Genomic DNA, 25,736 nt, shown 5'->3' with positions numbered 1-25,736 from the left:
GAATGAGTTGTTAGCTCAGAGACAAAGATGTCAGGCCCCAGGAGGCCCTGAGAGACGTGCCTTGCCCAGCCCAGCCTCTCCTTACACACACACACACACACACACACCCAGCCCATAAGGAGCACCCCTCTTTGTCTCTACCCTGATTCTAGTCACCTTCTGCAGACTAGAGTCCAAAGCCCCGGAGGCTTAGAAGAAATCACTGGTCTCCAAACAGAGGGAGCAGGGCTGGTAGTGTGAACGCACCGGATGCCCACACACACACACCAACTTGCCAGGTGGATTGTCCTTAAGCCACACGTGGGCCCATGCTTCCAGAACCATCCCGAGGCCCCATTCAACCCCATAGGGCTGCAGGTCCGCATGCGGGACTCTGGGGCAAGCCTGGAGACCCCCTCCCTGTTCTCTGCAGAATGCCATCACGGAGCTCAGCGGTGCCCTGGGGGAGTGGGCTGGCAGAGCAGGCCCCAGCTGCCAGCTCTGAGTCTGTCCTGCATGAGGAGGGGGGCTGCTTACCTCCCAGAATGGGTGTCCCCCAGCAGCTCACCTTCGAGAAGGGCAGGTGCTTCCTCAGAAGGACGGCAGGCTGTGGGTGGCCTCCGTCAGAGAGGGAGGCAGTCCTAGCAGTAAAAATGTGGCTTTCTTTTAGACCAACTCCCCAGAGAGGGCTGCTTAAAGGAGCCACGGCGCCCTTGTTGGGAGCTTCCCTGAAGTCTCAAAGGGGAGACTTCAGAGGTGCAGGTCCACAAAGCCATCGACTCTCCTTTTAAAAGCTTCTGCTGGCACGGTGACTAAGCATTCATCTGCGGACTACAAGGCGGGCAGCTCGGACATGGCGATCTGCTGTTGTCCGGCCCCTCCAAACCGGCCCCACTTGCAGCGACCTTGCGCTCAACAGACAAATACTGCCAGCTCCTGCACCGTCCTCACAGGTGTTATGTTAGAGCCACTGTGTCCGTCCATCTCCTGCGGGGCCTTCCTCTTTCCTGCTGCCCCTCCACTTTATCAAGCGTGAGGTCCTTTGCCAGGGACCGGTCTCTCCTGACAGCAGGTCCAAAGGACGGGCGGCTGAGCAAACCTGCAGGCCATTTCTCCTCTGTCCCATGGGGTCTCTGTGAATTGACTGGAGGGCACCAAGCCACAATGATATATATATTTTTAGGCGACAGCCCCCTTGTCCTGCCCACAGACAGCAGGGTTGTGCTTCCCGCCAGCTCCGGTCACGGTTTTCTGTCGAGCTAACAGAGGTCATTAGGGAGATGGACCCTTGCCTTGGCCCCATCCAAAGTACGGGCGGGGGTCTTGGTGGCTGGGTGAGACAGAGCCTTGGGGGCCAATGCTTTCCGGGGGCCACTGGCTCACCCCCACCCCCACCCCCCGGACTCCCCAGGGATGCCTATGGGTCCCTACCGGTGAATGGCCACCTGTCTGCAGACGTAACCTTTTTTGTCAGTTCCTTTTGTCTGTCTCTCTTTTTCTTTGTCTTCTTGTCTTAGGATGGTTGAAGATGTCATGTCTGTGTGTTCTCTGTTGTAAGTAAATTTTACCGAATCTGCCTTTTATGCCAAATGTGTCCTCCTTCACACCACCCCCCCGCTTGTACGTCCCCTCCCAAGTGTTGCCCTTCATCTCCCTGGTTGCTCCTTCCGGGTTTCTGGGCTGGGGCTGTTGGGCCATGGGCTGGCTTCATGGTAGCTGAGGTGCCTGCCCCAGTGAAACCACACGGTTCCCAACACCTGTGTGCTGGTGAGGGATGGAGCTTTCTTTGCCCCTAGCGTATTGGCTGTCTTCACCTGAAACCCACCCGAATCTGTGTGTGTGTGTGTGCGCCTATGTACCTGTGCGCAGTGGACCAGCTGGTGACGGGCTTCAGGAGGACGGTGGCCGCACAGTAAGAGAATCATTCAGGCCCTCTGGTGTCCAAGCTCCCCAAGCTGCCCGGAATGCAGACTTCCTCCGAGGGGTGCAGTGGGTGCAGCCACTGACTCCTGGGGCCACCGTCAGGCTGCTCTGAGCCTGTCCTGGTCCCTGGGGCTGGGCTACCTGTCGGCATGCCTCACCTGCTATCTGTGTGTCGCTCTGCGGGTGTTTGTGGCTCTTTGTCTCCCCCTGGCCTAGAGGGGTCTGACCAGGAGCATCCAGGGGCCCCAAACTGGCACCATCTCTGCTGCCTGGTCCCCGCCAGGGACGCTGGCGTGGTCCCAAGGAGCGTCCAGCAAGCCCAGGGTAGGGTTATGTCTCTGCTGCCTGGTCCCCGCCAGGGACACTGGCCTGCTTCTAGGGAGTGTCCAGCAAGCCCAGGGTAGGGCTATGTCTCTGGCTTGCTTCTGCCCCAGGGAATTTTTCTTTAATTGTGTTCTGGAGACATTGAGTGGTGCAGGTGAACGGTTACGTGTTTATGCGTGCACTCTTAATACATGATCTGAGCTGTGATGTTGGTGTGACCCAGAGCCATTGTTGGAGCATCTTATTGGTGAGACCACAAGGAAGGACCCAAGACCCACCTTGCTCTGCCCTCTAGTTAATGTGTCAAGCTGAGGGGACTCACATATCCCCAAGAGGGATCCCCCTGTGTCCCCAAAGCCTTCGTTTGCTGGGGCTGGGACACAGTCTAGGGGCAGTGGCCAGTCTCCCTGGTAGACAGGCCTCCATTCTCACTGTGGACACGATTCCCAGGTGGACTTAACCTAAAACTATGGGGGGGCGGGGGGGCTCATAAAGGTCGTGGAGAAGCGGAATTAAAAGGTGACGGATTTGCTCCCACCAACTCCCAGGCCCCCCTGTCCACTAGGCCAGGTGACACCCCGTCCTGCTGATTCTCCCGCTGTGTCCTCTGACACACATACACCCCCCGCCCCCCTGGATTCAGAACCCATGTCCTCTTGGCCTGTCCACCCCAGGTGAAAGAACGAGAGGAGGCTTGAACCAAAAGACATTATGCCTCATCTTGTTGCCTGCCTGCCTTGGCTCAGAGTCTCCCACCTGGAAGTTCAGAGGCCTGGGGCCTTCCTACCAGTGAGAAATCCCGAAGAGCCAAACCTACTGCCATCGAGCCAATCCTGAGTCATGGCCACCCCACTGGGCAGGGTAGAAGTCTAACTCTTTACGGGAGTAGAAAGCCTCATCTTTTGCTCGGGATGTGGCTGGCGGTTTCAAACTGCTGACCTTGCGGCTAGCAGCCCAGCGGGGAACCCACTGCGCCACCAGGGCGCCTTACCAGGCAGAAGCCTTCTGCAGGTTCCTCCAGGGACGTCCAACTCTCCGTTTCTGTTCCCGCTTCCTCGGCGCAGGCCACTCACTACAGAGTCTGTTTGCCCATCTGTAAATGGGATGTTGTAAGTTGGTTTCGTGAACGCAGGTCCCCCTGCCCCGAGATCGAGTCCCCCACCCCACCCATTTAACTTGAGTTGGTGCAGACATCCCCTGACGAGTCCAGATAAATGAATCCACCCACCCAAACTTGGCTCTTCAAAGCAAGCACATCTGCTTCAATCTAGCTTCATTCCTGGGCCACGGCTCCAACCAGCACCCCTTGAAAGCCTTCCAGCTGGGCTCCGCTAACCCTGGGGGGCAAAAGTCAGGGTTGCTGGCAAGTCAGACTTCCCTATGGGCCTAGATGTCACCCACGCTGTGGGCACTGGGGGTGGGGGGTGGCCTGGAGGCAGGGTGGGTGGGCGGGCACTGCCTCTGGACGGCACTGGTCCCCCTTCTGCTCTGGTCCTCAGGTTGACCTTGCCAATTTTCTTCTTCCCAGCGACACGTTTAGGGTGAGAAAGTCGCCAAAACGGTCTCCTCTCTCAGAACCGCCTTCGCAGGTATCGTTTCCCACTGAGCTGCAGGACTTGGCGGCGTCCCCCCAGGGGGGCGGGGTGGGGGGAGAGGTCGGGGGTCACCGCTGCTTTGACCTGGGTCTCTGCTAGCAAGCCCAGCTGTCCTCTCTGAATCCCAGACCCTCTCCCAGCCTCCTGGGCAAGTTGCCTCACTGGCCCCGGGCTTGGGGGCATCAGGCCAGGCAGGGGCGGTGCTGGCTGGGTGGCACAGGGTCCACCCCGGCTGATTAATCTGCCCTGCATAGATGTGACCATCACGCCGATAAAGTGCCCTGAGGAATGAAAGGAAGGCAGAGTGGGGGAGCAGAGTTGGGCTGAGCATCGCAGCCCAAACCCATCAGGAGCCCCCTTTTCTGGATAGAGGTCCCCATCCTGTTCCTACCATGGAACGCCATGTATCCCCCGTTTATTTATACGGCTTGACTGTGCGTGGACCCTACTACAACAACAGACCCTTCCCCCCTGCCAAGGAAGCCCAGCCAGGGTGGCCGGTGCAAGGGGGGCGGGGCTGCAGAGAGAGGAGCCTTGTGCTGGGAGGAGGGGGCTTGGGCTCCACTGACACTGAATTCTACCTTCTCAATTCTGGGCTCCCACCCTGCTCCTGCCTTCATCAGCTCCATCCCTGCCTGCCTGCAGAGGGATTTGAGACACCCCCCCCCCACCTCCACCCCTACTCCGCCTTACCTTTCAGAGCAGGCGGAGGGCCTGGGGGAGGTCCCTGATGGGGGCACACTTAGCCAGGGCCCTGGAATACACGGAGCACAGGTGCGGTGGTGGTGAAAATAGGGGGGGAGATGGGTGGAGTGTTTCCTCCCTGCTCTCGAAGTGAGCTGGTCGGAATGCCTCCGTGAATGAGGACACAGCTCCCTGTTTGCCCTTGGCTTCACAGAGGGCAGATCCGGTTTCCTTGAGGGATCTATGGAGAAGACCAACCAGTGTTGGCCGGGGGCTCCCTCTCGAGGCCCTGGGGTGGGCAGGGTTCCCCAGGAGACGGAGGAGAGACCTCGCTCTTTCTTGCAGGACCCCACTCCCGCGGTGACACCTGAGAGCCCCCCGGTGAGCTCAGCAGTGGTCCACGCGACCGACGAGGAGAAGCTGGCTGTCACCAGCCAGAAGTGGGCGTGCATGACCGTGGACCTGGAGGCCGACAAGCAGGACTACCCCCAGCCCTCGGACCTGTCCACCTTCGTCAACGAGACCAAGTTCAGCTCCCCCACGGAGGGTAAGAAACTCAGTGGCCGGCCTGCCCTGGCTGGCACTGCCCCTGGGGAGTGAGGGGCAGGAGAGAGACTCCCCCAACTAGGGAACCGTGCCTCCTCCTGCTGCCTTTAAAAAAAACAAACATTTTATTGGGGGCTTATATAGCTCTTATCACAAGCCATCCATCCATCCATTGAGTCAAGCACATTTGTACATACATTGCCATCATCATTCTCAAAACATTTGCTCTCTGTTTGATCCCTTGGTATCAGTTCCTCATTTTTCCCCCTCCCACCCTCCCTCCCTCACGAACCCTTGATAATTTATAATTCTTGTTTTCATGTCATACACTGACTGAGGTCTCCCTTCACACACTTTTTTGTTGTCCATCCCCCTGGGAGGGGGTTATATGTCGATCATTGTGATCTGCTACCCTTTTCTCCCCTACCTTCCCTCCACCCTCCTGGTATCACCACTCTCTCCACTGGTCCTGAAGGGATCATCTGTCCTGGATTCCCTGTGTTTCCAGTTCTTATCTGTACCAGTGTACGTCCTCTGGTCTAGCCAGACTTGTAAAGTAGAATTGGGATCATGATAGTGGGGGATGAGAGGGGCATTAAAGAACTAGAGGAAAGTTGTATGTTTCATCGTTGCTACACTGCACCCTGACTGGCTCTTCTCCTCCCTGTGACCCTTCTGTAAGGGGATGTCCAGTTGACCACAGATGGGCGTTGGGTCCCCACTCAAGGCTGCCTTTTCGAGCAGCCCGGGGTCGACCAGCCTGGCACGCACACTCGAGCTCTGCTTGGCTTGGTCTGAATGGCTTCGCCCCTGGTGCTCCAAGGGCAAGTCCTCCAAATTGGACTTTCAGGGTCGGTCGGGCCTCTTCGGCATCTGTTGGTGGGCCCAGGGTTGACGGGCCTCAGAGAACAATTGGACGTGGGGGCCAGCCCGACCAAGCCAAACATGATTTACCCCACGTTTATCACTGGGGGTCACCAGGGGTTGAGGGGGGCTTTATTGCTTATGGAACACCGAGTATCTGTTAATGGCGATGGAAAAACCACGTTGCTGAAGGGTTGGGGGCAGTAGTGGTAAAGGGAGGTTACTGTTCACTCAAGCACTGTAAGTGCTGAGGAGCCAGGCCCTTGTAAACAGGTGACCCAGCCAACTTGTATGACAGACAGTTTGATCACAGTGGCCCCAAGAGGACTGGCTGCTGTGAACGCCTCACAGGGCTTGGTTGCTGGTTTGGAGGTTTGGGGCCGTGGTTTTGTGGGACATCTAGTTTCCTGGCTTTGGTGCGTAGGTTACACTGCCTGGTTACAGTCCCCGGATCTGAAAAGCTCTCTGTTCCCTGGGAGCCACAGAGGAGGAGGGAGGGAGGAAGGGGAGGGGGGACACGGATGGTGTTGCCTCCATGACAGTGGTCTCCTTGGCGATGAGGCCAGAGGAACTGGGTGGTACCCACGCCTCATTACTGAGCATCATACTGATCAAAGTGTATGTGTAGGGGGGGCAGGGGCCAAACCAGAATCTCAGTTCTCCTTTGCTCCAGACGGAAACGATTGCCCTACAAGCATCTGTAAACCTTCAACCAAAAGCATCCCCTGGGGTCTTCTTAAAACCGACCCATCTGTAGCTTTGTGGTCACACCTGTCCGCCTGGAGCACCACCTTCTTTTCAAGACCTGTCCACGTGGAGGGCAGGGCCGTTTGCGCTTCCTGCGTCTGGATGGTTCCTTGGGGGCCCTTGGGCTCTTCCTGTCTCACAGTTACCCCAACCCCATCTCCCTGCAGCAGTCGGAGGGACGGCGGTCTCCCACTGACGGTGGTGTCTTTGGTGCCCCCTCACAACTGTCTGGAAGGGATGTGGTGGGGCCGTTGGGAGCAGCCCCATCTCCCAGTCCTGGACTGCGCACCCCACCTTCTCCCTCACCCCTGTGACGGAAGCCCCAGAAGTCTTAGCAGTGTGCAGCGATAGACCACGGCATCCCAGACGCGCACTTTTTTTAGGCCACACTGCATGGCTTCTGTGGTGCCTTATTTCACGAGAGAGGTTTTATTTGGATGCGTGGTAAAATAGCATAACATAAAATGCGTCGTTTCCACCACTTTTAAGCCTGCAATTCAGTGACCTGCGTCACCCTCCCGGTGCTGTGGTACCATCACCCCACACAGAAGCATGTGTGGTGGCCATCGGCACACCGCCTTGGGGACTTCTATTCTAGGATGGAGCAGTAAGACCAGTGTCCGGGCCCGGTGACTGGAAGGGACAGAGCTGGAGGTGATGCTGGAGGTCCCTTGGCCAGGCACTGTCCCCTCCGGAGGGGGAGGGGGAAGAGGAGGAGGGTGGAACGTCTCCCTGAAGTAACGCAGCCGTCTTTTCTTCAAAACCGTCATGTTGGCAGTGACTCAGCTGTCACACCATTCAGCACTGCAAGCACACAAGAAGAGTTGTACGTGCAGTTTCAGAACATTTTCTGCACTTTCGCCCTCATCATGATTGGCTCCCCATTTCTGCCCCTCCCCTGCCACATCCCCCAGGTTCCTCCAGCGACTGTCTCCACAGGCTCTGGTCTGGATCTCACACACAGGAAAGAGCAACGATAAAGGAAAACAGAAAAACCTCCATCGAAAAGAAAGCAGAAAATGTGGAAGACAAAGACAAGTTTGCAAGGGATTGTAAGGGAGGTCCAATGAGAAGGGTGCGATTATCACCGAAGGGCATCGGCAACAATCCACTTTCCAGTGCCTTCCGCTGTCCACGGCCCAGCTCTGTGGTCAGAGGGCCTTCACCAGGGGCTAAATTGGCCTGTATGTCCCCTTCACTTGTTTTTTTAAAAAACTGAAACAACTTGAAAATGGGCCACAGGGAAAACCAAATGTTCAGGAATGGCATTTTAACCCAAACACACCTGCCAGAACCCACTCCACAGCGCTCCATCGGGTGCCAAGGCTGCTCAGATCCCTCGACCCTGAGTCTTAAGTCGGGCAGATGCGGGCACAGTTGTGAGTGGCAGCTAGGGAGCCTCTTGACAAAGGGCGGCCCCATCTCAGAGGGACTGTGTGGTTGGCTTTCAGTTAACCGAGACGTCTTCTCAGCCCGTTAGTGCACAAATCCATCCTTAGTCCCTCGAGCCGCTGGGCCTGCCAGAAGCAGACGTGAGCCTCCTGGAATCGAGGCGGGCAGCCCTGGGACCGTGTCCACACGTTTCAGGGCGTGAGCTTATTTATTTGGCCACAGGCACAGGCGCCTAGCGGGTTTTGAGGATGTCTTCCAGAAGAGATCTCTTTTCCAAGTTCGTTCTAAGACTTCCTGCTTGAAGCGGTGCCTTCCCTCTGCGGTGTGCAGGAAGAGGGGGTCTTAGGCAGCTCCACTGTCTGTGCTGGTGTTTACTTCAGGCTCCTTGGATGGCCACGGACATCCTGGGACAGCTGGCCTGTGAGCAGGGCTTGTTCTGTGCCCATGCCTCGCCCAACGCAGAGGGGGCGCGCAGAAACCAGGACCGACTGCCCGAGATCGTTCAGTTGTGTGGCAGACCCGGGTTGCCACCTGGGACTGTGGTGACTGAGGCGGGCTGTGCATTTCTGTCTCCAGAGAGAGCTTCTGGGATTTTCTTGGCAGCCTGGAGTCTCCAGTGGATTTGCAACGGGCCGTTTCTCCACCAATAGGCCTTTTAATGGTCTCTGCATCTAGAGACCCGATCGCGTCTGTCCCGTGGGCCGTAGTCCAAAGCAGACCAAAACCCTACCGTCAAGGCGATGCCGACTCAGAGTGACCCTGTCGGACAGGAAAGAACTGCCCCTCCGAGTTCCCGAGACTAACTCTTCACAAGAGTAGACAGCCCTGTATTTCCCCCCTTGGAGCAGCTGCTAGTTTCGAACTACGGACTTTGGGGATGGCAGACTAACTCGTAACCACTATGCCACCAGGACTTCTTTTGTGGGCCGGGTTGGGCCTGGGAAATGCCCCGTGTGACTCCTGAAGCTTCCGACAGCCACCCTGAAGGGACAACGTCTGTCTGTCCTTGCTTCAGGGTGTGGACGGGGTTCTCAGTGAGGGACCACCGCCGATCTGGTTCCCTCTGGGTGGATTCTACCTGGTGCTCATGGGAGTCACTAAGAACCCCCCCACCTACAGTGTACACACACTCCTCTCTGGACACTAGGTGCCGGACACCTTGACCACACACACGGTGCCTGCTCCACGCCCTTTCGTTTCCCTGGTTCCCCTGCCAAAGGTCAAAGTCCCTTACAGCCCGAGGCTGCCTGATCTGAAGGTCGCTGGGCCCAGCTGCCTCTCTGGGCCACATCAACCTTGTGCCTTCTCAGGAAGCCTCAAGCCTAATTCCCGCCCCCACCCGTCCAGCCTCCCCCACGCCTCTGACGCTCACTCCCCTCCCATCTTGTTCTTTGTAGAGTTGGATTACAGAAACGCCTATGAAATCGAATATATGGAAAAACTGGGCTCCTCCTTACCGGTAAGTTCCACTCCTCCTTTGTGGTGAGGTAGCAGTGGCCACTCCTGGGGAGCTCAGATCCAGCTCGAGCCCGCGCCCTGGGGAGCACGGCTGGGGGTGGCTTGCACGCAGTCTGCTTGGTGAGGCTCCTGGCAGTGCGGCCTCCATGTACAGAGAGAGCAGCGCCAGTCGACCCGCTCCGGCTGCTGTGTGTGCTGACTTCTCCAGGGCCAGTGTTTCATTCTGTTCCGTTCTGCCCGCGGCTTGGGTGCAGGTGGACACAGCAAGTTCCTGTGCCCTCCGGCCACCTGTGCCTGTTCTGTTTCCTGACCTTGGTTGTGCCCTCCCACCCCCTGCAGTGAACAGCGCCCCGCCCACTTCCTCTCTGAGGGCCTCATTTCCATTCACCCATCTTTTTTGCCCGGTCCTGCCTCTGGGCTTGGCTTTGGGGTGGAGCCACCCTGTGGTTCTGGAGAACTCATCTTCCTGGTACCATTGCTCACCAGACATGCAGGCCTGCCCGTTGTCTGGCTGAACGGTGATGACACACACATAGAGGTACACATGCACACAGACATCCGCAGACACACACACAGACACATGGACATACATACGCATACACACCTGTACACATACACATACACACATACATAGACACACGTACACACACACACCCCACTCCCAGAGGTGCACGGCTCCAGTTTGAAGGGTGGGTTAGGGCCACAGTCCCGGGGAGTCCCAGCAGCTGCTATCAGACCAGGATGCCTGCTCTTCTTTTGTTTTGTCCCTGTGTTCTTCTCTCACTCAGTCCCGGGCCTTCTGGTTACTAAGGTCCTATTAGTGTTGCCTGGCCGTTGTGTTTTCTGCTTAATAACGTTCACGTGGCAGGGCAGTGAGTCTCTCCCACCCTCGCCCCTGCTCTTTTCTGTTTGAAGTGGTTTTGGTGGTGTCTCGGCTCAGGCATCCTATCTGCTGCCGTGCAGGGCTGCCCTCAGAGTCCGGAGGGACCCGGGCACTTGAGGACATGTAGTGACCTGGTCCTGTGTGTCATTGGTGGATGACGGGCTGCTGCGTCTCCGCTCCATCATGCTGTAAACTAAACCCAAAGGTGGGGCAGCAAAGTGCCCCACAGCACACCTTGTCCCCCTTCACGTGCCTAAAGGACAGTCTCACTCGCCCCTGAGCTGGGCGTCCATCCGGGTCACAGAAGAACTCTCTCGCAGGCAGGGCGGCAGGCGCAGGGGTTGGGAGGTCGCGGCCCCCTGTAACCTGCGTTTTGGTTCTCACAGCGTGATGATGCCGAGGACGAAGACGCCCCGAAGAAGCAGGCTCTGTACCTGGTGTTTGACACGCCGCAGGAGAGCCCGGTCAAGTCTCCTCCCACCCGGATGTCAGAGTCGCCCACGCCGTGTTCAGGGTACGGCACGGCCTCTGGTCTCCTCCTCACTGTTGCCCAACGACACTCTCTGGTCATTTCTCTCTGAATGTCCACGCGCACCAAGTGTGTGCCGCAGGGGCTGCCCCTGGCCTTGATCTTGTGACGTTACCCCTGGGGGACAGTGGGACAAAATTGTCAGCGTCTCACCTTCACCCCTGACCCCATGGTGTGATCGCACACAGGTAACGCCACCACCCTGTGCCTCAGCTTCCTCACCTGTTGGGGGAGGAGGGGGCTGGACGACCAGTAAGCCTGGCCACGCAGGGCCTTGATACAGGTGGTACCCCTCAGCTGTGGGATGGGGACATGGGAGCAGGGCCCGAGGCCCTGCCTAGCACGCACACAGTGCCCGTGGGGCACTGGTATTAACGTGGATGTCAGTGGTAGTGTTTGTCAGAGTTCGGGCTCCAAGCTATGGGGCACCTGCTTGGGGAGCATAGGACTTTCTCCGCCTTGTCTCCCTGTCCCCCCTCCACGTGCGGGGATGTAATCTCGGGCTTTCATCCCAGAGTGACTGGGGACCGTGAGACCGGCACCGGCCCACGATGATGCTGCTGCAGCTCCGGTCATGTGGCCGTTAGCATTGCACCAGGCGTCCTGCAGCCCCTCGTTCATCTTCCCAGAGGGGCGCGTCCTCCTCTTACAGGAAAGGACACGGAGGCGCAGTGCCCGGTCACTGCCCAGGGTGCACAGCCAGTAACTGACTGCCGAACTCCCCCAGAACATGATGCCTGTGTTTCTGAACCCGTGGCCCCCATGCCTCCTAGCCCCTGGCACCTGCGCCCCTTAGCCTGTGGTGTGTGTGCCCTGTTGCCCATGGCACCTGTGCCCCCTCGCCTGCAGCTTCTGTGCTTCCCACCCTCCCTCGCCAGCAACCCCTGGGGCGGCACTGGACCACCTTTCTCTCACACTGTGGAATCTCCTGACCCCACGGGCACCACCACTGATGCCATGGCCCTCTGGGAGTGTGGCCCTGGACCAGGATCCCCTGGGGTGTCCTGGCTCATTTCAGTGGGATTCCGATGCCAAGACTCTTAGACGATGCCCTTTGTTCACCAGGTCAAGCTTTGAAGAGACTGAAGCCCTTGTGAATGCCGGGGCCAAAACCCACCCTGCCATCCCCCGGGGGCTGGGCTCCAGCCAAGAACCAACCTTGCAGCTACCAGAGAAGTCCACCCCGAAGGAGCTGGAGGCCATGGCCCTGGAGACCACTGCAGACCCCATTGAAATTGTAAGTGGGGGCCAGGGGCGGGGGGGCTGTGATCACAGGGGGTGAGGCAGGCCAGCGGTTGCCCGTCACGAAGGGGGTCCAACCTTCAGAGCAGTGTCCTGCAGACCCCGCCTGCCCCCAACACAGCAGAAGGCAGTCAAGAACCCCGAGTCCACAGTACAAGGGCGAGTTCTCCTGACCCCAGTGTGCCCTTTTCATCCTCTCGGTGACCTCCCTGTCCCTGGCCTCCATCTCTGAGGTGACAGCAGGCTGGCACTTGGCAGAGAAAGACTGGCAGGGAGCACCCCCTGTTGGGAAACAGTTGATTTTCTTGGGCCTCGGTGATACGGAATCCCTTCTGTAGACAGATCGTTAAAACGTGCCTTACACAAATAAGGCACGTGCTCTGCGTACGTGTGGATCTGTACAAACCATGCAGCCTCCTTGGGCATTAATTCCCCGTGCGCACATGGCGTGTTATGCCTGTGTGCATGCTGTTTGCAGGGAAGGATGGTAGGTAGAAAGCTGCTGCTACGTCATCATCTACTGACGGCAACCTTTATGTAAAGCAGGACGAAACGTTGCCTCCGGTCCCTGTCCTCCCTTGTGGCTGTTGCAAGAGCCCTCGTTGGCTCTTACGCACATAGAGTAGGTCGGACACGGCCGCCTTCCCAAGCCGGTGACGTCCTGCACAGCACACAGACACAGCCGCTGGCCCGGCCCGCTCACCTTCACACACCACCACTCGGGTCTGAGGGTGGCCGGCCTGTGTGCTCCCGTCGTAGGTGAGGCTCCCGCGGAGCCCTTCCACACAGTGAAGAGGGGCCAGCTTCCCCCTGGCTCTTTATTGGTAATCCTTTCTCTCCCTGCAGCAATTCCCTGGAAGCGATCGATTTGGTGAATTGCCTTTGTTCCTCCTGATTAGGCCATTCGATTACCCCCTATCAGATATTTATTGAGCACCTACTGTGTGTCTGGCAATGGGTCTGATGCTGGAAAAACCAACCAACCAACCAACCAGACCTGCACATGAAGCAGATGGATTTCCAATAGCACCGAGTACAGGGTCCGACCACTGCTCAGCCACCTGATGATTCTCACGTCTTTCTGAGCCTCCCAGAGACACTCTTGCATGGGCTCTCTCCATTATATAAGGAGCCCTGGTTTGGGGGGCTGGGGGTGCAGTATCCTACAAGTTGTTGACCACAAGGTCAGTAATCCGAACCCGCCAGCCACCCCTTGGGAGAAAGAGGTGGCTTTCTGCTCCCATGAAGATTTATCGCCTTGGAAACTGATAGGGGCAGTTCTACCCAGCCTTGGGGGCTGACTCGGTAGCACTGAGTTAAGTTCCATTATGTACAGATATATATATTTATTTTGAATGGCGATACCGAGACCAAACCTCCCTTACTTGGGTATTGATCCTTGGAGGGGTTTTCTTGATGCCTTATGTTAGGAAAATCCATTGGCAAGCTTGCCTAGCTTCTTCCCCCTGAGGTTTCCAGATACATTAGCACGTGGTGCACCTCTTCCCACAGGTTGGCTGGTTGGTTATGGCTCGAGAAGGTGGGTGGTGTGGGTCTGGAAGGTCCTCTCTGGCTGTTGGGGGGCGGAGGTTGGGCCTGCCATTCTCCCTGACCCCATGTTCGGCCTGTGACAATTAGTCCAGGTGAAGAGCCGAGCATTGTCGCTGATGGAGTCTCTCTGGCACAGTGGTTCTCCACCTTCCTGACGCCGCGACCCTTTCATTCGGCTCCTCGTGCTGTGGGGACCCCCAACCATAAAGTTACTTTTGTGGCTACTTCATCACTGTCATTTTTGGGGCGACCCCTGGGAAAGGGTCGTTTGACTCCCAAAGGGGTCACGACCCACAGGTTGAGAACCACTGCTCTGGACCCTTAAGGCAGCAATGTCCAGCAGGTGGGTGCCAGTCTTCGCCCAGATCTACTGCCTCTCTCCTCTCCTCTCCTCTCTCCTCTGTCTCTCTCTTTGGCCTTCAGACAGCTCCGGGGGACGCCTTTGTCTCCGCGGATGCGCTCCTCAGCACGCTGGCTCACCCCACGTCTCTTTGTGGTACCCTTGGCTACCTGGAGCCCGACTTAGCAGAAAAGAACCCCCCCGTATTTGCTCAGAAACTCCAGGTTGGTAGCCCACCCGTGACCTGTCGGGAGTTTGTCAAAACCTCCGTAGAGAAAGAGCCCCTGGGGCCCAGGGGATAGGAAGCGGGGCTCAGAGAGCGGGTCAGGGTCCGAGTCAAACACGTACCCTCAGAGGCCCAGACGCGCCGCGTTCTTTCTCCAAGACATTGCGTGGCGTGCGCAGACTGGGTCACCCTGTCTCCACAGGCCAGCTCACCCTCAATCTGAAATTGGGCCCACGCAGTCATTTTTCCAAGGTCTTGATAGGCCCCTGCATCGGTGCCTGAAGTGTATCTTCCGGGTCCAGGCATCAGATTTCTCCAGCAAGCCAGGGCCATCCCAGACTCCCAGTGAGGCAGTGCTGGGGCCTGGCCGTCCATGTGGCCCCCAGCCCGTTCTCTGGGCCACGCTGCAAATGTCACCACTTCACCTGAGACCCCCGGGCAAGCGTGTTCAGCTCCGGCCTGGAGAGGCTGCTCAGTCGCTGCCGACTGGTGGCCGACCGGCTGTATTGTGAATAAAGCAAAGGACAGAAGCCAAGACTACAGAGCCGTTGGTGCAGTGGGGGGTGGGGTGGCCCAGGCTCAGACCCTCCTCCCATTTGACAGCCGTTGGCAAGGGTGATGGGAGGGTTTGGGGAGGGGGGTCAACCTGCTCTCGTGGCGGCTGAGGGTCTGGCTGTGACAGCCCGGGCGTGTGTGTCACCTCCAGTCCTTGCCATGACGATGCGTGGGGAACACTTACGCCCTGTCTTGTTGCACCCCCCCCCATGGTTCCATCACCCTGACTCTCGGGCAGGAGGAGTTAGAATTTGCCATCATGAGGATAGAAGCCCTGAAGCTGGCCAGGCAGATTGCCCTGGCCTCCCGCAGCCGCCAGGACCTCAAGGTATCGGTGTGCTTCCCGCACCCGCGCTTCAGCGTGCAGTGCGAGCCCCCACAGCCTGCTTTGCTAACAGAGTGGGACTTTTCAACAGGCGAATGCATAACTCGAGAGCGCGCGCGCGGAGGGCTCTTTAACCTGTGAGTGGGCACACGGCCGCTTGGGGGGGGATGGGAGAAGCCAAGGTGCATCTGGTCCCCAGGTTTCCAAACGGAGTTGGCCTGCCGTCCCCTTGTGAGGAAAAGAAAGTGACTCGCGCCTCCCTGTTTCATGTGTCCCCCCCGAACCCCTTCCCACCCAGCCCACATTCCAGGGTCGAGTATGGGCATCTGCTTCTGCAGCACTCCGGGATGGTTTCCGTGGCCCCAGGGGGCCATGTCGCCCACTTTGGGAAACAGGGCCCTAGAGGTCTGGCGGCCAGAGGCGAGCATGGTGGTCAGTGCCCAGCCCAGAAGCCAGTGCACTTGTCTCTGTGAAGGGCCAGCTAGAGGCTAGTTGAAGCTTGGGGACCGGTGATCACCTGTTAGCCGAGCGATGTTACAAAAGCAGCCAGAGGGGAAGTGCTCGCGCGGGTGGGCGTACCCTGGCCGGGATGACGGTCACCCCGGCCTATAGTTCACCAACACTGCTTGGAGTCAGTGTGAGCCTGAGAGAGTGGGCAGAGATACCTTTCCCTCGGGGCTTCCAGGCATGGGGTGATTGTCCAGAACAAGTTGACTGTGTGGCTGCAGACAGGTAGAGAGGTGTGTGAGGGTGAGGGATAGAGGGCTCTCTGAGGCTGAGCCCACCCCCAGCACAGACCAGCTGCCCAGCAGCCTCCTCTCATGAAGGTGACTTCTGGGAAGTGGCATCCTGTCCCTTGTCTGAGAGCTGGAAGGTGTGGTGGTAGACACGTCAGGGGTGTTTTGGTCTGAAGACCCCCGGACCCCTTCTCCTCCCATGATAATGGAGCCTCACTTTCCCCATCTGGACTGAGGACACTGAGACCAGCATCGGCCCCCTGTGTTTCCAGTGGAGGGCCGAGACCACCTCCCCAGAATAGCGGACCAAACCCATTGCCACCTCTGGGCCCCCACTTAAGAACCGGGGGCGGTGGGGGCTTTCTAAGGCGCATTAGCCTGGCTTCCTCAAGGGCTCCCCTCACCTGGTCCTCACAGCCCTGGGGAGCAGGTGCTGCCACTCGCTGACTTCACAGATGGAGACGTAGAGGCTCCGGGGGGTGGAGTGGCTGGGTGTCCCCGACTCCTTCCTCAGAGGTGGTGGGTGGCGACGGTGCAGCCACTGCTGTCGCTCTGTTCTGGAACTGCGTGTCCACACTTTGATTTAGGAAACAGCGCCGCACACACCAGGGGGCCCTCGTGGCGCCGGGGGTAAAGCACTGGGCTGCCCTCAACGAGGTCGGTGATTCGAACTCACCGGCCACCCTGAGAGAGAAAGATGAGGCTGTTTGCTCCTGCGAGGCCGCCCTGCTCTGTCCCCTGCGCTGACGCTGAGGAGGGACCGAGTCAATGGCAGTGAGTCCGGCCCGTCGTCTTTGGAGCAACAGAAATCAAGGAGCCCTGGTGGCCTCACAGATCAGGCGTTAGGTAACAACGGCAAGGTCGGTGGTTCAGACCCACGGGCCGCTCCGTGAGAGGAACCAGAGGCTGTCTGCTCCTGTAGAGTCCCAGCCTCTGTGGCGTAGGGACTGACTCGATGGCAGTCTGTCTCTGGTCACACGGATCCACGGAGCCCATGCTGCCCCCTATGTGTTCCCAGAGTGTGCTGGAAGAGATGTCTGTGGGGCTGCAGGGCCACGCGCAGTGAGAGGGCAGGCTCGGCTGTCCCGTGGGAATGGTGCCATGCGGTAGAGGGAGTGGACTGAAGACTTTCACCTTCCATTGGCTGAGCAGCCCGAGGGTGGTGGGTCCAGGTGGACTTCTGGCACACAGACACTTGCTCACACCTCACAGCTGGGGAACGCCGGCGCGCAGAACAGAAAAGCTGCCGCTGGCCCCCCAGAGTGCTCTTTGCCCACCAGCCCCTCTGTTTCAGCGGCTGGTGACACAGCCCAGACTTCTTGGCAGCATGGTCTGCAGCGTGCTAGTGCGAGAACGCAATCGGTTGGAAGGAGAACTCCGAGTCAGGGTGGGCGGTGGGGGCGGGGAATCTGCATGAATTATGTTCCGGTCCAGGGTGGCTGTCTGGCTGATGGAGTCAGGGAGCCTCTGAGGAACCTCCTCCGTCTTTGTCTCCTTCCTGCGTTTGAAACATGGCTAGAGGGGCAACCCGGAGGGGGTGGCGTGTCTCTCTGCATCTTTCTGATGGGGCTGCATCCCACCCCATTGGGTCCGCCTGGGTTGTACGTGAGCGGGGCCCCTGGCTCAGGGGAGCAGCAGCCCCAGACTGGACGGGGAAACTCCACCAGGACAGGCAGACAGGGATGGTGTCCCCTCTGCTTGGTTTCCATGGGGTGTGGCGCCCAAGCACATCCAGTTGGGGGTCTGTAACAGTGAGGATGACCCCTCCACTGCTGGCCAGTCTGGCCCCAAAGACCCTGTTGTAAAGAGTGCAAGGTGCGTCTTGGAGACGCGTGGTGGGTGGACAGTGAGCTCTGGCACCAGGCTGAGAAGTGTCCTTGATTATCATCGCCCCATTCCTGCGGGAGCCCCGGCGAGAGAGACAGGTGTGTGGCTGTTAGTGAACAGAGGTAGAGGTGGTCTGGGCCACCCCACAGCCTAAGCTGTGTGTCTTCTCCACTCTCCATCCCAGAACAGGGATGAGGAGTAGTGGGTGGGACTGAGTGCCTTCCTGGCCGGCCACGCCTAATCTGGAGAATTGCTCCTTGTCAGGTATGGACCGGGTGGCGCCAACTTACAGCCACTCCTGCCCTACATGGCACTATGCGGATCGTCACCTGCTCCTAATCCCCACGTCAGCCCAGTGTGGCTCCCGGCCTGCACTCCCAGGCTGCCGTTCACACACACACACCCATCCCATCCCCGCCTGAGTCTGCCTCCAATAGCAACCCCAGCCTAGGAGGGAAGGGTCCCAGACAGGTCAACCCCGCAGGTGGGTTCATGCCGGAACCAGGACTGCAGGGACCTGATCGACAGGTTGGGAGCTGCTTCTAGAGGCTGACTGCTCCTTTGGGTCTCGGCCGGCTCATATTTTAATTTATGATTCCAGCGGCTTCTTTGGTCCTTTGGGTCCTCCTGAAGTGGCAAGTGGGGGTTAGGTAAGAACCGAGGCATAATTTGAACAGAATCTCGAAATACTACAGAGAGACAAGCCTATGCATTTCAGTGAAAAATAGCCTTGTCTGTAGGGGGCATTGGGGTGTGCACGGCGGGCCTCATTAACTCCCGGCTCCCTGGGCAGTCGCTCGCTCACTCACAGGGGCTCTGACGTCATCAGGGCTGTGTTTGTGGCTCCAGGTGTCTGGGGTGAAAGGTGATGGAGTGACTCACTGGAGCTGGGCGGGGCCTTCTGCATTTCTTGGAAGGCTCAGTGTAACCTATCCGTTTGTTTCCATTTCCTTACTCGCGCAGCAGACCTGTCACTTAGACTCCTAGGGCCCTCGTTGCACCTTTCAATTTCTGCCCCGTGTGATGAAGTCCGCTTTAATTAAGCGCCTCTTCTCTGGCAGAGTGGTTGGTTGGGGGTCAGAACTGCACCTCACTCTGAGAAGCCTTTTAGCTCAGTCTCTTGGTGCATCAAGTTTTTCGTCTGCAGAGGAAGGAGACCGATTATTAGAGAGCATGCCGTGTTTTGTTCCCTTTGAAATCGTACGCTGCTTTGTTTCGGGTGAAATGTTGAGAGCGATCGGAAGAGTGGGTTGGTTTCTGGTCTTTCTCAGAGCTTTTTTTCACACCTGCAAACGTGAGGTTTGGGTCTACCGGTGGAGAGCATGGCAGGGGTTTCTCCTCCTACATGCAGAACCTTGAAATGCCGTTTCACACAGCGGCGAAACCTGGCTCACCGGGCGAGGCTCTGCCGGTGCCTGCTTAGGGAGGCTCTTCCTTCTGCGGGGAGATGCAAGGGGTTGTCTGTGCTGTGTGTCCTGGAGACTGAGCCTTCTCTAGGAGCCAGGCCCGAGAAGGCCCTGGCACCCCATTCACCACGTGAGTGTCTTTCTGGGCTCTGTTGGAACAGTGGTTCCCCATCCATGCCTCCCATCAGGATGAGCCCAGGTATTCCAGGCCAGGCTGGGGCCGTGAAACCAAAGTAAAAGGAGCTCCCACTTGGCCATCACCCCCCGCCCCTTGCATGTGTACAACTAACTGGCCCTAACTGAGTACAATCCAGTCCTATGTATTAAACTCCCATTGCGTGTTCACCGCTGTCTCCCTCTCCGGACCGTGTCCGGCCTCCATGTGGTCATACAGTGAGCTCCTGTGAGGTGGGGCAGACACCTGCTCCGGCACCTCCAGCTGCTGTAGCTTCTGTCCCTCGTGCGCTGGTGGCCTGCTCACTGTGCCACTTGGTCTCAGAACTGGGAGACACTGGGGCTTCGGCTTCCCTCGGCATTGGACTCTGGAAACATGCTGGAGGCTTGCCCCCGGCAACCGCCCCCATCAGCTCCGGGAGGCTAATGGACAGGACTGCGAGTGTGGCTGGTGTGCGGCGGCGTTTGCAGTGGAAGTAGACTGACCGCCTGGCTTGGCTGGTAGACAAGACGCACTAACCCTGCATCCAACTGTGCAGTTTCCAGCTGCTGAGCGTCTGTGCAGAGAGAGAGGGCCGACCAGAGACCGGCCGCTTCTCCGCTCCCAGGAGGCTCATGACTGTCCTCGACACAAGGCTGCCGAGGGGCCGGGGTGGGGGCACCCGCCCGCTTGCTGAGGGTCTGCTGAGCGTGTGGATATTGTCACTGATCCAGGGTCTCACGCATCTCCCCACTGGCATGGCAATGGCCTGATGGCCGCACAGCTGCGTGTGACATTACCTGTGTGGAGCCAGAAACTAGCTCATTGAAAGGGATGGCGGTTGGCCTCGAGGCTTTGTGTGAGGCAGAGCCCAGCCAATGGAGCTAAACAAATGCGCGCCCTTTTCCACGCCCCCTCCCCAGCAGAAACATGGACAGTCGTCAGAAAAATGACCCGTTCTGTGGGGATTCAAAACTAGGCAGATGCGGCATAGATCCTGCCTTGGCCCACGCATTCAGGTTTCGCTTGGGAAGCGGAGCCGGCTGGGGTTCCCGCATGGTGAGCCCAGGGGGACTCTGTGTGATAGATGATGTGATAAGCAGGCCCCAGACTAGCCTGACTCCAGGGGCCTCCCCATAGCACAGGTGGGAAGCGATAGATGTCCATCGATGGTCCTGGCGGCCCCCGCCTCTCCATTAGCCTGTACATTCTCTCATGCTCCTGCTGTGCTTTGTCTCCAGTCAGACAACTGACCGCTCGTGAGGAGCCAGTGAACGCAGGCTTCTTGGGATGGGTCCAAGCTGCTTCTGTCCCAGGGTTAATAGGAACTTTTTTCTTTCTTCTTTTTTTAAAAAATTAAAAACCATTCCACAGAGAGAAGCTGCCCACCCAGCAGACGTCTCCCTCCCCAAGACCACCTTGTACTCACGCATTGGGACCTGTGAGGCAGAGAAAGCCCCAGGCCTCCTCTACCAGGCGCCGGACGTGGACGCAGCGCTGCAGATCGCCAGAGCGGAGGTACGGCTGACTCCGGTCATGCTGGGGCGGGCTGTGGCCTGTCCCCGTCCACGAGGATTGTGGGCACCGCAGCCCGCAGAGCGAGCGTCTCCGGGGATGGCCTTTCTCCCCAGCATGCTGCAGGCGGAGATGGGTGGCAGCTGGGGTTGTCTTCTCAGAGACCACTCTCTCTTCCGTGGGACTTTGCCACTGAGTCCGATTTATAACGGAAAGCAGACACTTTTTGGCGTCGTGGAACTCTGATGTCCGGCGTGTTTTCTCCTCGGCCTCAGGGAGGTCTGACTCGGACTATAGATTGGCATAGCAAGTCTTAACGCCACACATGGTCTCTTCTGATCTGGGACGGTCTCAGATCTGCATGTACCTTTCCTTCTCCCCGATCCCAGATCCTCACCAAGGAGAGAGAGGCCACAGAGTGGAAAGATAAATATGAAGAAAGCCGGAGGGAAGTGATGGAAATGAGGTGAGGCGTCCTTTGTAATCCTCTGGGACCGGCCCTGGCTTTGCTGGTGGTGCTCTCTGGGGTCCCTTGTGGGAGCAATTGTTGGATAACTTAGGTGACACCCCTGGACCTTCATGAGGGGTTCTGACGAAGAAGCTGGGATCCCTTGTGGCGCCGCGGCTATGTGCTGGGCTGCTAACCGCAAGGTCAGCTGTTCGAAACTACCAGCAGCTCCTTGGGTGAAAGACGAGGCTTCCACTCCCGTAAAGCGTCCGCGGTCTCGGGGACTCACAGGGGGCAGTTGTGCCCTGTCCTTCGGGATGGACTCAATGGCCCTGAGCTTGCTTTTGTTTCTTTTTCAAGAGGGTTAACTTTGGAGAGAGGACTTCTTCACACCTCTCAGTCCTGTCCTTCCCTCAGCAAGGGGAGGCGGGGGAGCCTTAAGCACATGATCTGAGTGTGGGCTGCTAACCAGCCACGAGGACGGCAGTTCAAAACCACCAGCTGCTCCATGGGAGAAAGACGAGGCTTCCCCTTCCTGTAAAGCATGACGGTTTCAGACAACCCACAGGGGCAGTTCTACCCTGGCCTATAGGGTCTCCACGAATCGGAATCCAGCCCGGGCAGTGGATTTTACCCAAGGCCAGTCCCTACACACACACACACACACACACACACACGAGTAAGAAGTGGCCTGTGAGCCCCAAGGAGCCTGCACCTCACCAAGAAATAAGGCTCACATCCTGTGGTGCCAGGTGTGTGAGATGCTTTAAAAGAAGGAGGTGCGGGGAACATGCGGGGACTTGGGGGAAGCACCAGGAAGGCTTCCTGGAGGAGGTGGCATCGGGCTTCAGCCTGGAGAAACAAGTACACAGTGGCAGGTGGAAAGGGGGCTGTGAATTAATAGCACTGAGCAAAGGCCTGGGGGTGAGATGTCCAGAGCCCACCAGACATGGCTTGTTCTCCCTGTGTAGTGGGCGGCGTGGTGGGTGGAGCTGAGGTTAATGAGGGCCCTCGGCCTCAGAGGGCAGGGGCCGGTTTGGCCTGGTTTGGCGGTGGGGAGACACTGGAGGTTCTGCCCAGGGCGTGGTGTGTACAAGAAGCCTATTGGTGTGCACAAGGAGACCCCTGTCTGTGTGCCAGGGCTGGCCTTTTCTTGGGACCCACGTGGGAGATGAAGCCCAGCCTGTCATCCTGGCCCCAGTGTGTTCGCTTCTCTTGCAGGAAAATCGTGGCCGAGTACGAGAAGACGATTGCGCAGATGATAGGTAGGTGTGATGTCCCCTAGGTTTCTAGGTTCGGGGGGCGATGGCAGCTGGGAGGAAGTGACCTGAGCATGTTTTTCTCAGGACTTCCTCAAAGCACCTCAGACTGTGACTCTGCCCAGAACAGAGAGCCTGGGCACCAAGGCCTGAGGACACCCACTTGATGCCCATTTCGGTCCCTGGGGCCTGGGGGAGGCGTCACAGTCACATACAGGCCCCCGTCTAGCCCAGCTGGGGATGGGCGGGCTCAGCAGCAAAGAGACCTGAGGGCTTCTGGGCTCACCAAACCGGAATCAAATCCCTAAACCCTAATCTTGCTTGAGAATCAAGTGACAAAATGCCCCCGTTCAGCCTTTCCACAAGAGACCAGGGCACGAACGGCAGAGCCCGAGGCAGGCCAGCTGTCCCTCGCCTGCCTCCTGTGACCACTGAAGCAGAGACTGGTAACAGATTGCCACAGTCTTACTCCTGAGACTGGACAGCGGCTCATATTCCACCTTACCACATGGCCCTGGCGGCCAGCACCGACGATGCTGAGCCAAGCCCAGGAGTCCTCAGTGTGCAGAGTACACACACCTGCTCTTTGCTCCCTCTCTAAGATACATCGGGGACGTCAGAGCCTTCGAGGGGAAATGGAACTAGAAGATGATGCACTGTTGGAAGGCCCCCTCGTACGTTAGGAAGGAAGATCTCACGCCAGTTGCAAGCCCACGCTTTTCTACCCGAGGGATTGCAATTCAGAAAAAGATGCCGTGGCTCGGGACGGGGAAGGATAGTAGGGATGTCCTCTGCTACTGATGGGTTTAGGTCCTCAATACTCATTTTTAGACCTTTTTTTTTTCCTTCTTGAGAAGCTATGGAGTAGGGACCCCACCTCACGGCAAGCACAGTTCTGTGTCCATTCTGGACAGGAGACTGCCCCCCCCCACTCTTTTACACACACACACACACACTCAGGATTTCAGGCCTGTGGGTCACTCACACACCTCTTGCTTGAGCCAAGAGAAATAGAAGCACCACCAGGGACCGTACAGAGGCCAGCAACTGACCGCTGCCCAGCGGTTCAAGGTGCTTTGACTGGGATTTACTGTAACACCGGCCATCTCATCCCCGAGCTCCACAGAGGCCGCAGCCTCTCGGATGTGGCTGAGGGCCAGTCCCCTGACCCCTGCTCCCTTCCAAAAAGAGACATCGGTCTTTATTCCGTCAGTCTGAAGACTGATGGGCGCGTGTGCCTGAGATTCTAAAAGGGAGGGGAAGCCGCCTGGAGTTGAGCATGCCCATCAGAGCACTCAGGACGGAGCTTTATGTCTCGAAATAGGCAGTGGTTGGCAGGTGGAGCTAACCCTTTCAGCCTCCGGGGAGCCCTGCGGTGTGAGACCCTCCTCAATGTCCCAGGGTCCCCGGGGGTTCACTTTGCTCTCTGGGGTGGTATCCCCACAGACGCTGAAAGGGGAGCGGAGGATTTGGCTCCTGAGGGAAGGCAGCCGCTGCTTGCTGTCCGTGCTCAGAGGGCAGATCTGTGCAAGCAGCCACTCCCTCTTGCCACGCAGAGTGCACGTCTCTCCGGAGGCTGATTAGCCAACGGCTGCTCTCTGCACAGAGCATGTGTGCGGAGGTGCATCCAACGACATTGTCAAGCCCAGACAGGAGGAAGGGTGCATGGGATGGAAATTCAACTGAGTGCCCCCGTCCCCCATCCCCAAAGAAGGTTTTCTGTTTTCTTCCCTCCCATCCTGACTCAGGGATCGTGGCTACACACACCCTGAAACACACACACGCACACACACACGTAATCGTTCATTCCCTTCCCTTACTCTTCTCTGTGCCCCTCACACCCCCCACAAAGAGAACTGGTGTGTTTGGTCTGACAGTCTGGCTCTGAGAGCTGAGAACAGCCCCCCCTTCTGAGCATTTCCTGCTCTGGGTGTGCAGGGCTCCCCAGGGTCCTTCCCTGAGGCCCCCGGCGCTCCTAGCTGAAGCAAGGGAGTCCCTCCCTCAGGGGGGTCTCGCTGTGTGGCCGTCCCCCTTCCCCGTCCACTGCTCCAGAGCTGCCCTCTTCAGAAAGATGCCATGTCTGCAGGGGTCACCGGGCAGAGTCGGGTCCCAGGTCCTCGTGCCCAGCTGTGGGCAGGACAGGCCTTCTTTGTGGCTGGGGCCACATGGGAACACACTCAAGGTTCTCCTGGCCCTCCCGTCTTCTCTTCATTGTCACTCACCTAACCCGTGTCCCCGTGGGGCAGGGACACTTGGACCTGAGAGCTGGACCCTCGGACCAGAGAGACAGCCCCATTTTAATGTCCACCCCAGCACCCTGTCCCCACCCCTCCTCCCCACGCCAGCTGCAGCCCAGCTCTGTGGCGCCCATGCGGCTTCGCGGGCGCCCCACACCATGGTGCCCGCTCAGGCAGTGGCACTTTAGGAGACCAGGTGTCTGGCGCTCCGCGCGGAGCTCTCAGCATGGAGAACAAAGAGGGACCCCGCTCTCTGCCTTCCGGGTTGTTGCGATTGTTTTGTTTTGGTTTTTCCTGCTTCCCTAACGACCGCCCTGACGATCTGTTTTGCTTCCATTTTCTGTTGCTCCTTGCCCTTTGCTTGCAAAACAAACAGGCAAGCCTGGTAAGTGACCGCTTTTCACCTAATTTGACCACCCCACCCCACCCCACTCCCTGCCTGTTGTAAGCCCCAGTTTGGTTTGCTCCCCACCCTACCCCTGGTCTTTCCTTCCTGCTGCATCTGTTTCCTTGTCCTTTTGCTTTTGCGTGTCTGCCGCACTCCCCTTGGCCATGCTCGGAGAAGGGCCGGGCCGTCGTCGGGGCCTGGTGGTGGCACCGAGCCCCCTGGTTCGGGCCGACTTCCTGATGGGAAGCCCCAGCTGCGTGCCATTGACAAAAAGCCGGGAAGCCACCCTCCAGCCTCCGCCCTCCCGTCTCCTGGGAACCGGGGGTTCTATTTTTAAAAGGGTTGCTCGGGTGGGAAGGAAACTTGAGGCAGGCAGCGTCTCCGCTCCGGGAAGTAAGATCGACTTTGCTTTGATGGATGGCGCCATTACCGAGCTGGGGGAGATGTGGGCACAACCTCAAAGCAGCTCACAGGCACATCTCAGGCCACGTGACGGACGCCACTCCAAGCCAGAGGGTGGAAGTCAGCGTCTGCCGGCCAGTGGACTTTGGGATGACCTTTCTTCTAAGAGTCTTGTGTTAGTCTGGGCAGACTAAGAGAAA

At 58.2% G+C, this 25,736-nt stretch overlaps 1 protein-coding gene across 9 annotated transcripts in view; it reads left to right on the top strand.

Moving 5' to 3' along the window:
• Positions 1-25,736, top strand: part of TACC2 (transforming acidic coiled-coil containing protein 2) — a 187,867-nt gene that overhangs the window by 154,424 nt on the left and 7,707 nt on the right. For 2 of the 9 annotated variants that reach the window (XM_045291515.1, XM_045291516.1), the window contains exons 9-19: positions 3,755-3,815; positions 4,851-5,052; positions 9,452-9,513; positions 10,782-10,909; positions 11,990-12,161; positions 14,141-14,281; positions 15,077-15,166; positions 20,662-20,805; positions 21,192-21,268; positions 22,472-22,515; positions 25,123-25,131. In XM_045291515.1, coding sequence (XP_045147450.1) covers positions 3,755-3,815; positions 4,851-5,052; positions 9,452-9,513; positions 10,782-10,909; positions 11,990-12,161; positions 14,141-14,281; positions 15,077-15,166; positions 20,662-20,805; positions 21,192-21,268; positions 22,472-22,515; positions 25,123-25,131 — 1,130 coding nt within the window. The remainder of the gene's footprint in view (positions 1-3,754; positions 3,816-4,850; positions 5,053-9,451; positions 9,514-10,781; positions 10,910-11,989; positions 12,162-14,140; positions 14,282-15,076; positions 15,167-20,661; positions 20,806-21,191; positions 21,269-22,471; positions 22,516-25,122; positions 25,132-25,736) is intronic. The other 7 variants (XM_045291517.1, XM_004700887.2, XM_045291519.1 and 4 more) reach the window with 5 other exon arrangements.

This window comes from Echinops telfairi, unplaced genomic scaffold (genome assembly GCF_000313985.2).
Source record: "Echinops telfairi isolate 266 unplaced genomic scaffold, ASM31398v2 ScPeMD7_70;HRSCAF=299, whole genome shotgun sequence".
NCBI lineage: Eukaryota > Metazoa > Chordata > Mammalia > Afrosoricida > Tenrecidae > Echinops > Echinops telfairi.
This window is presented reverse-complemented; position numbering and strand designations above follow the sequence as displayed.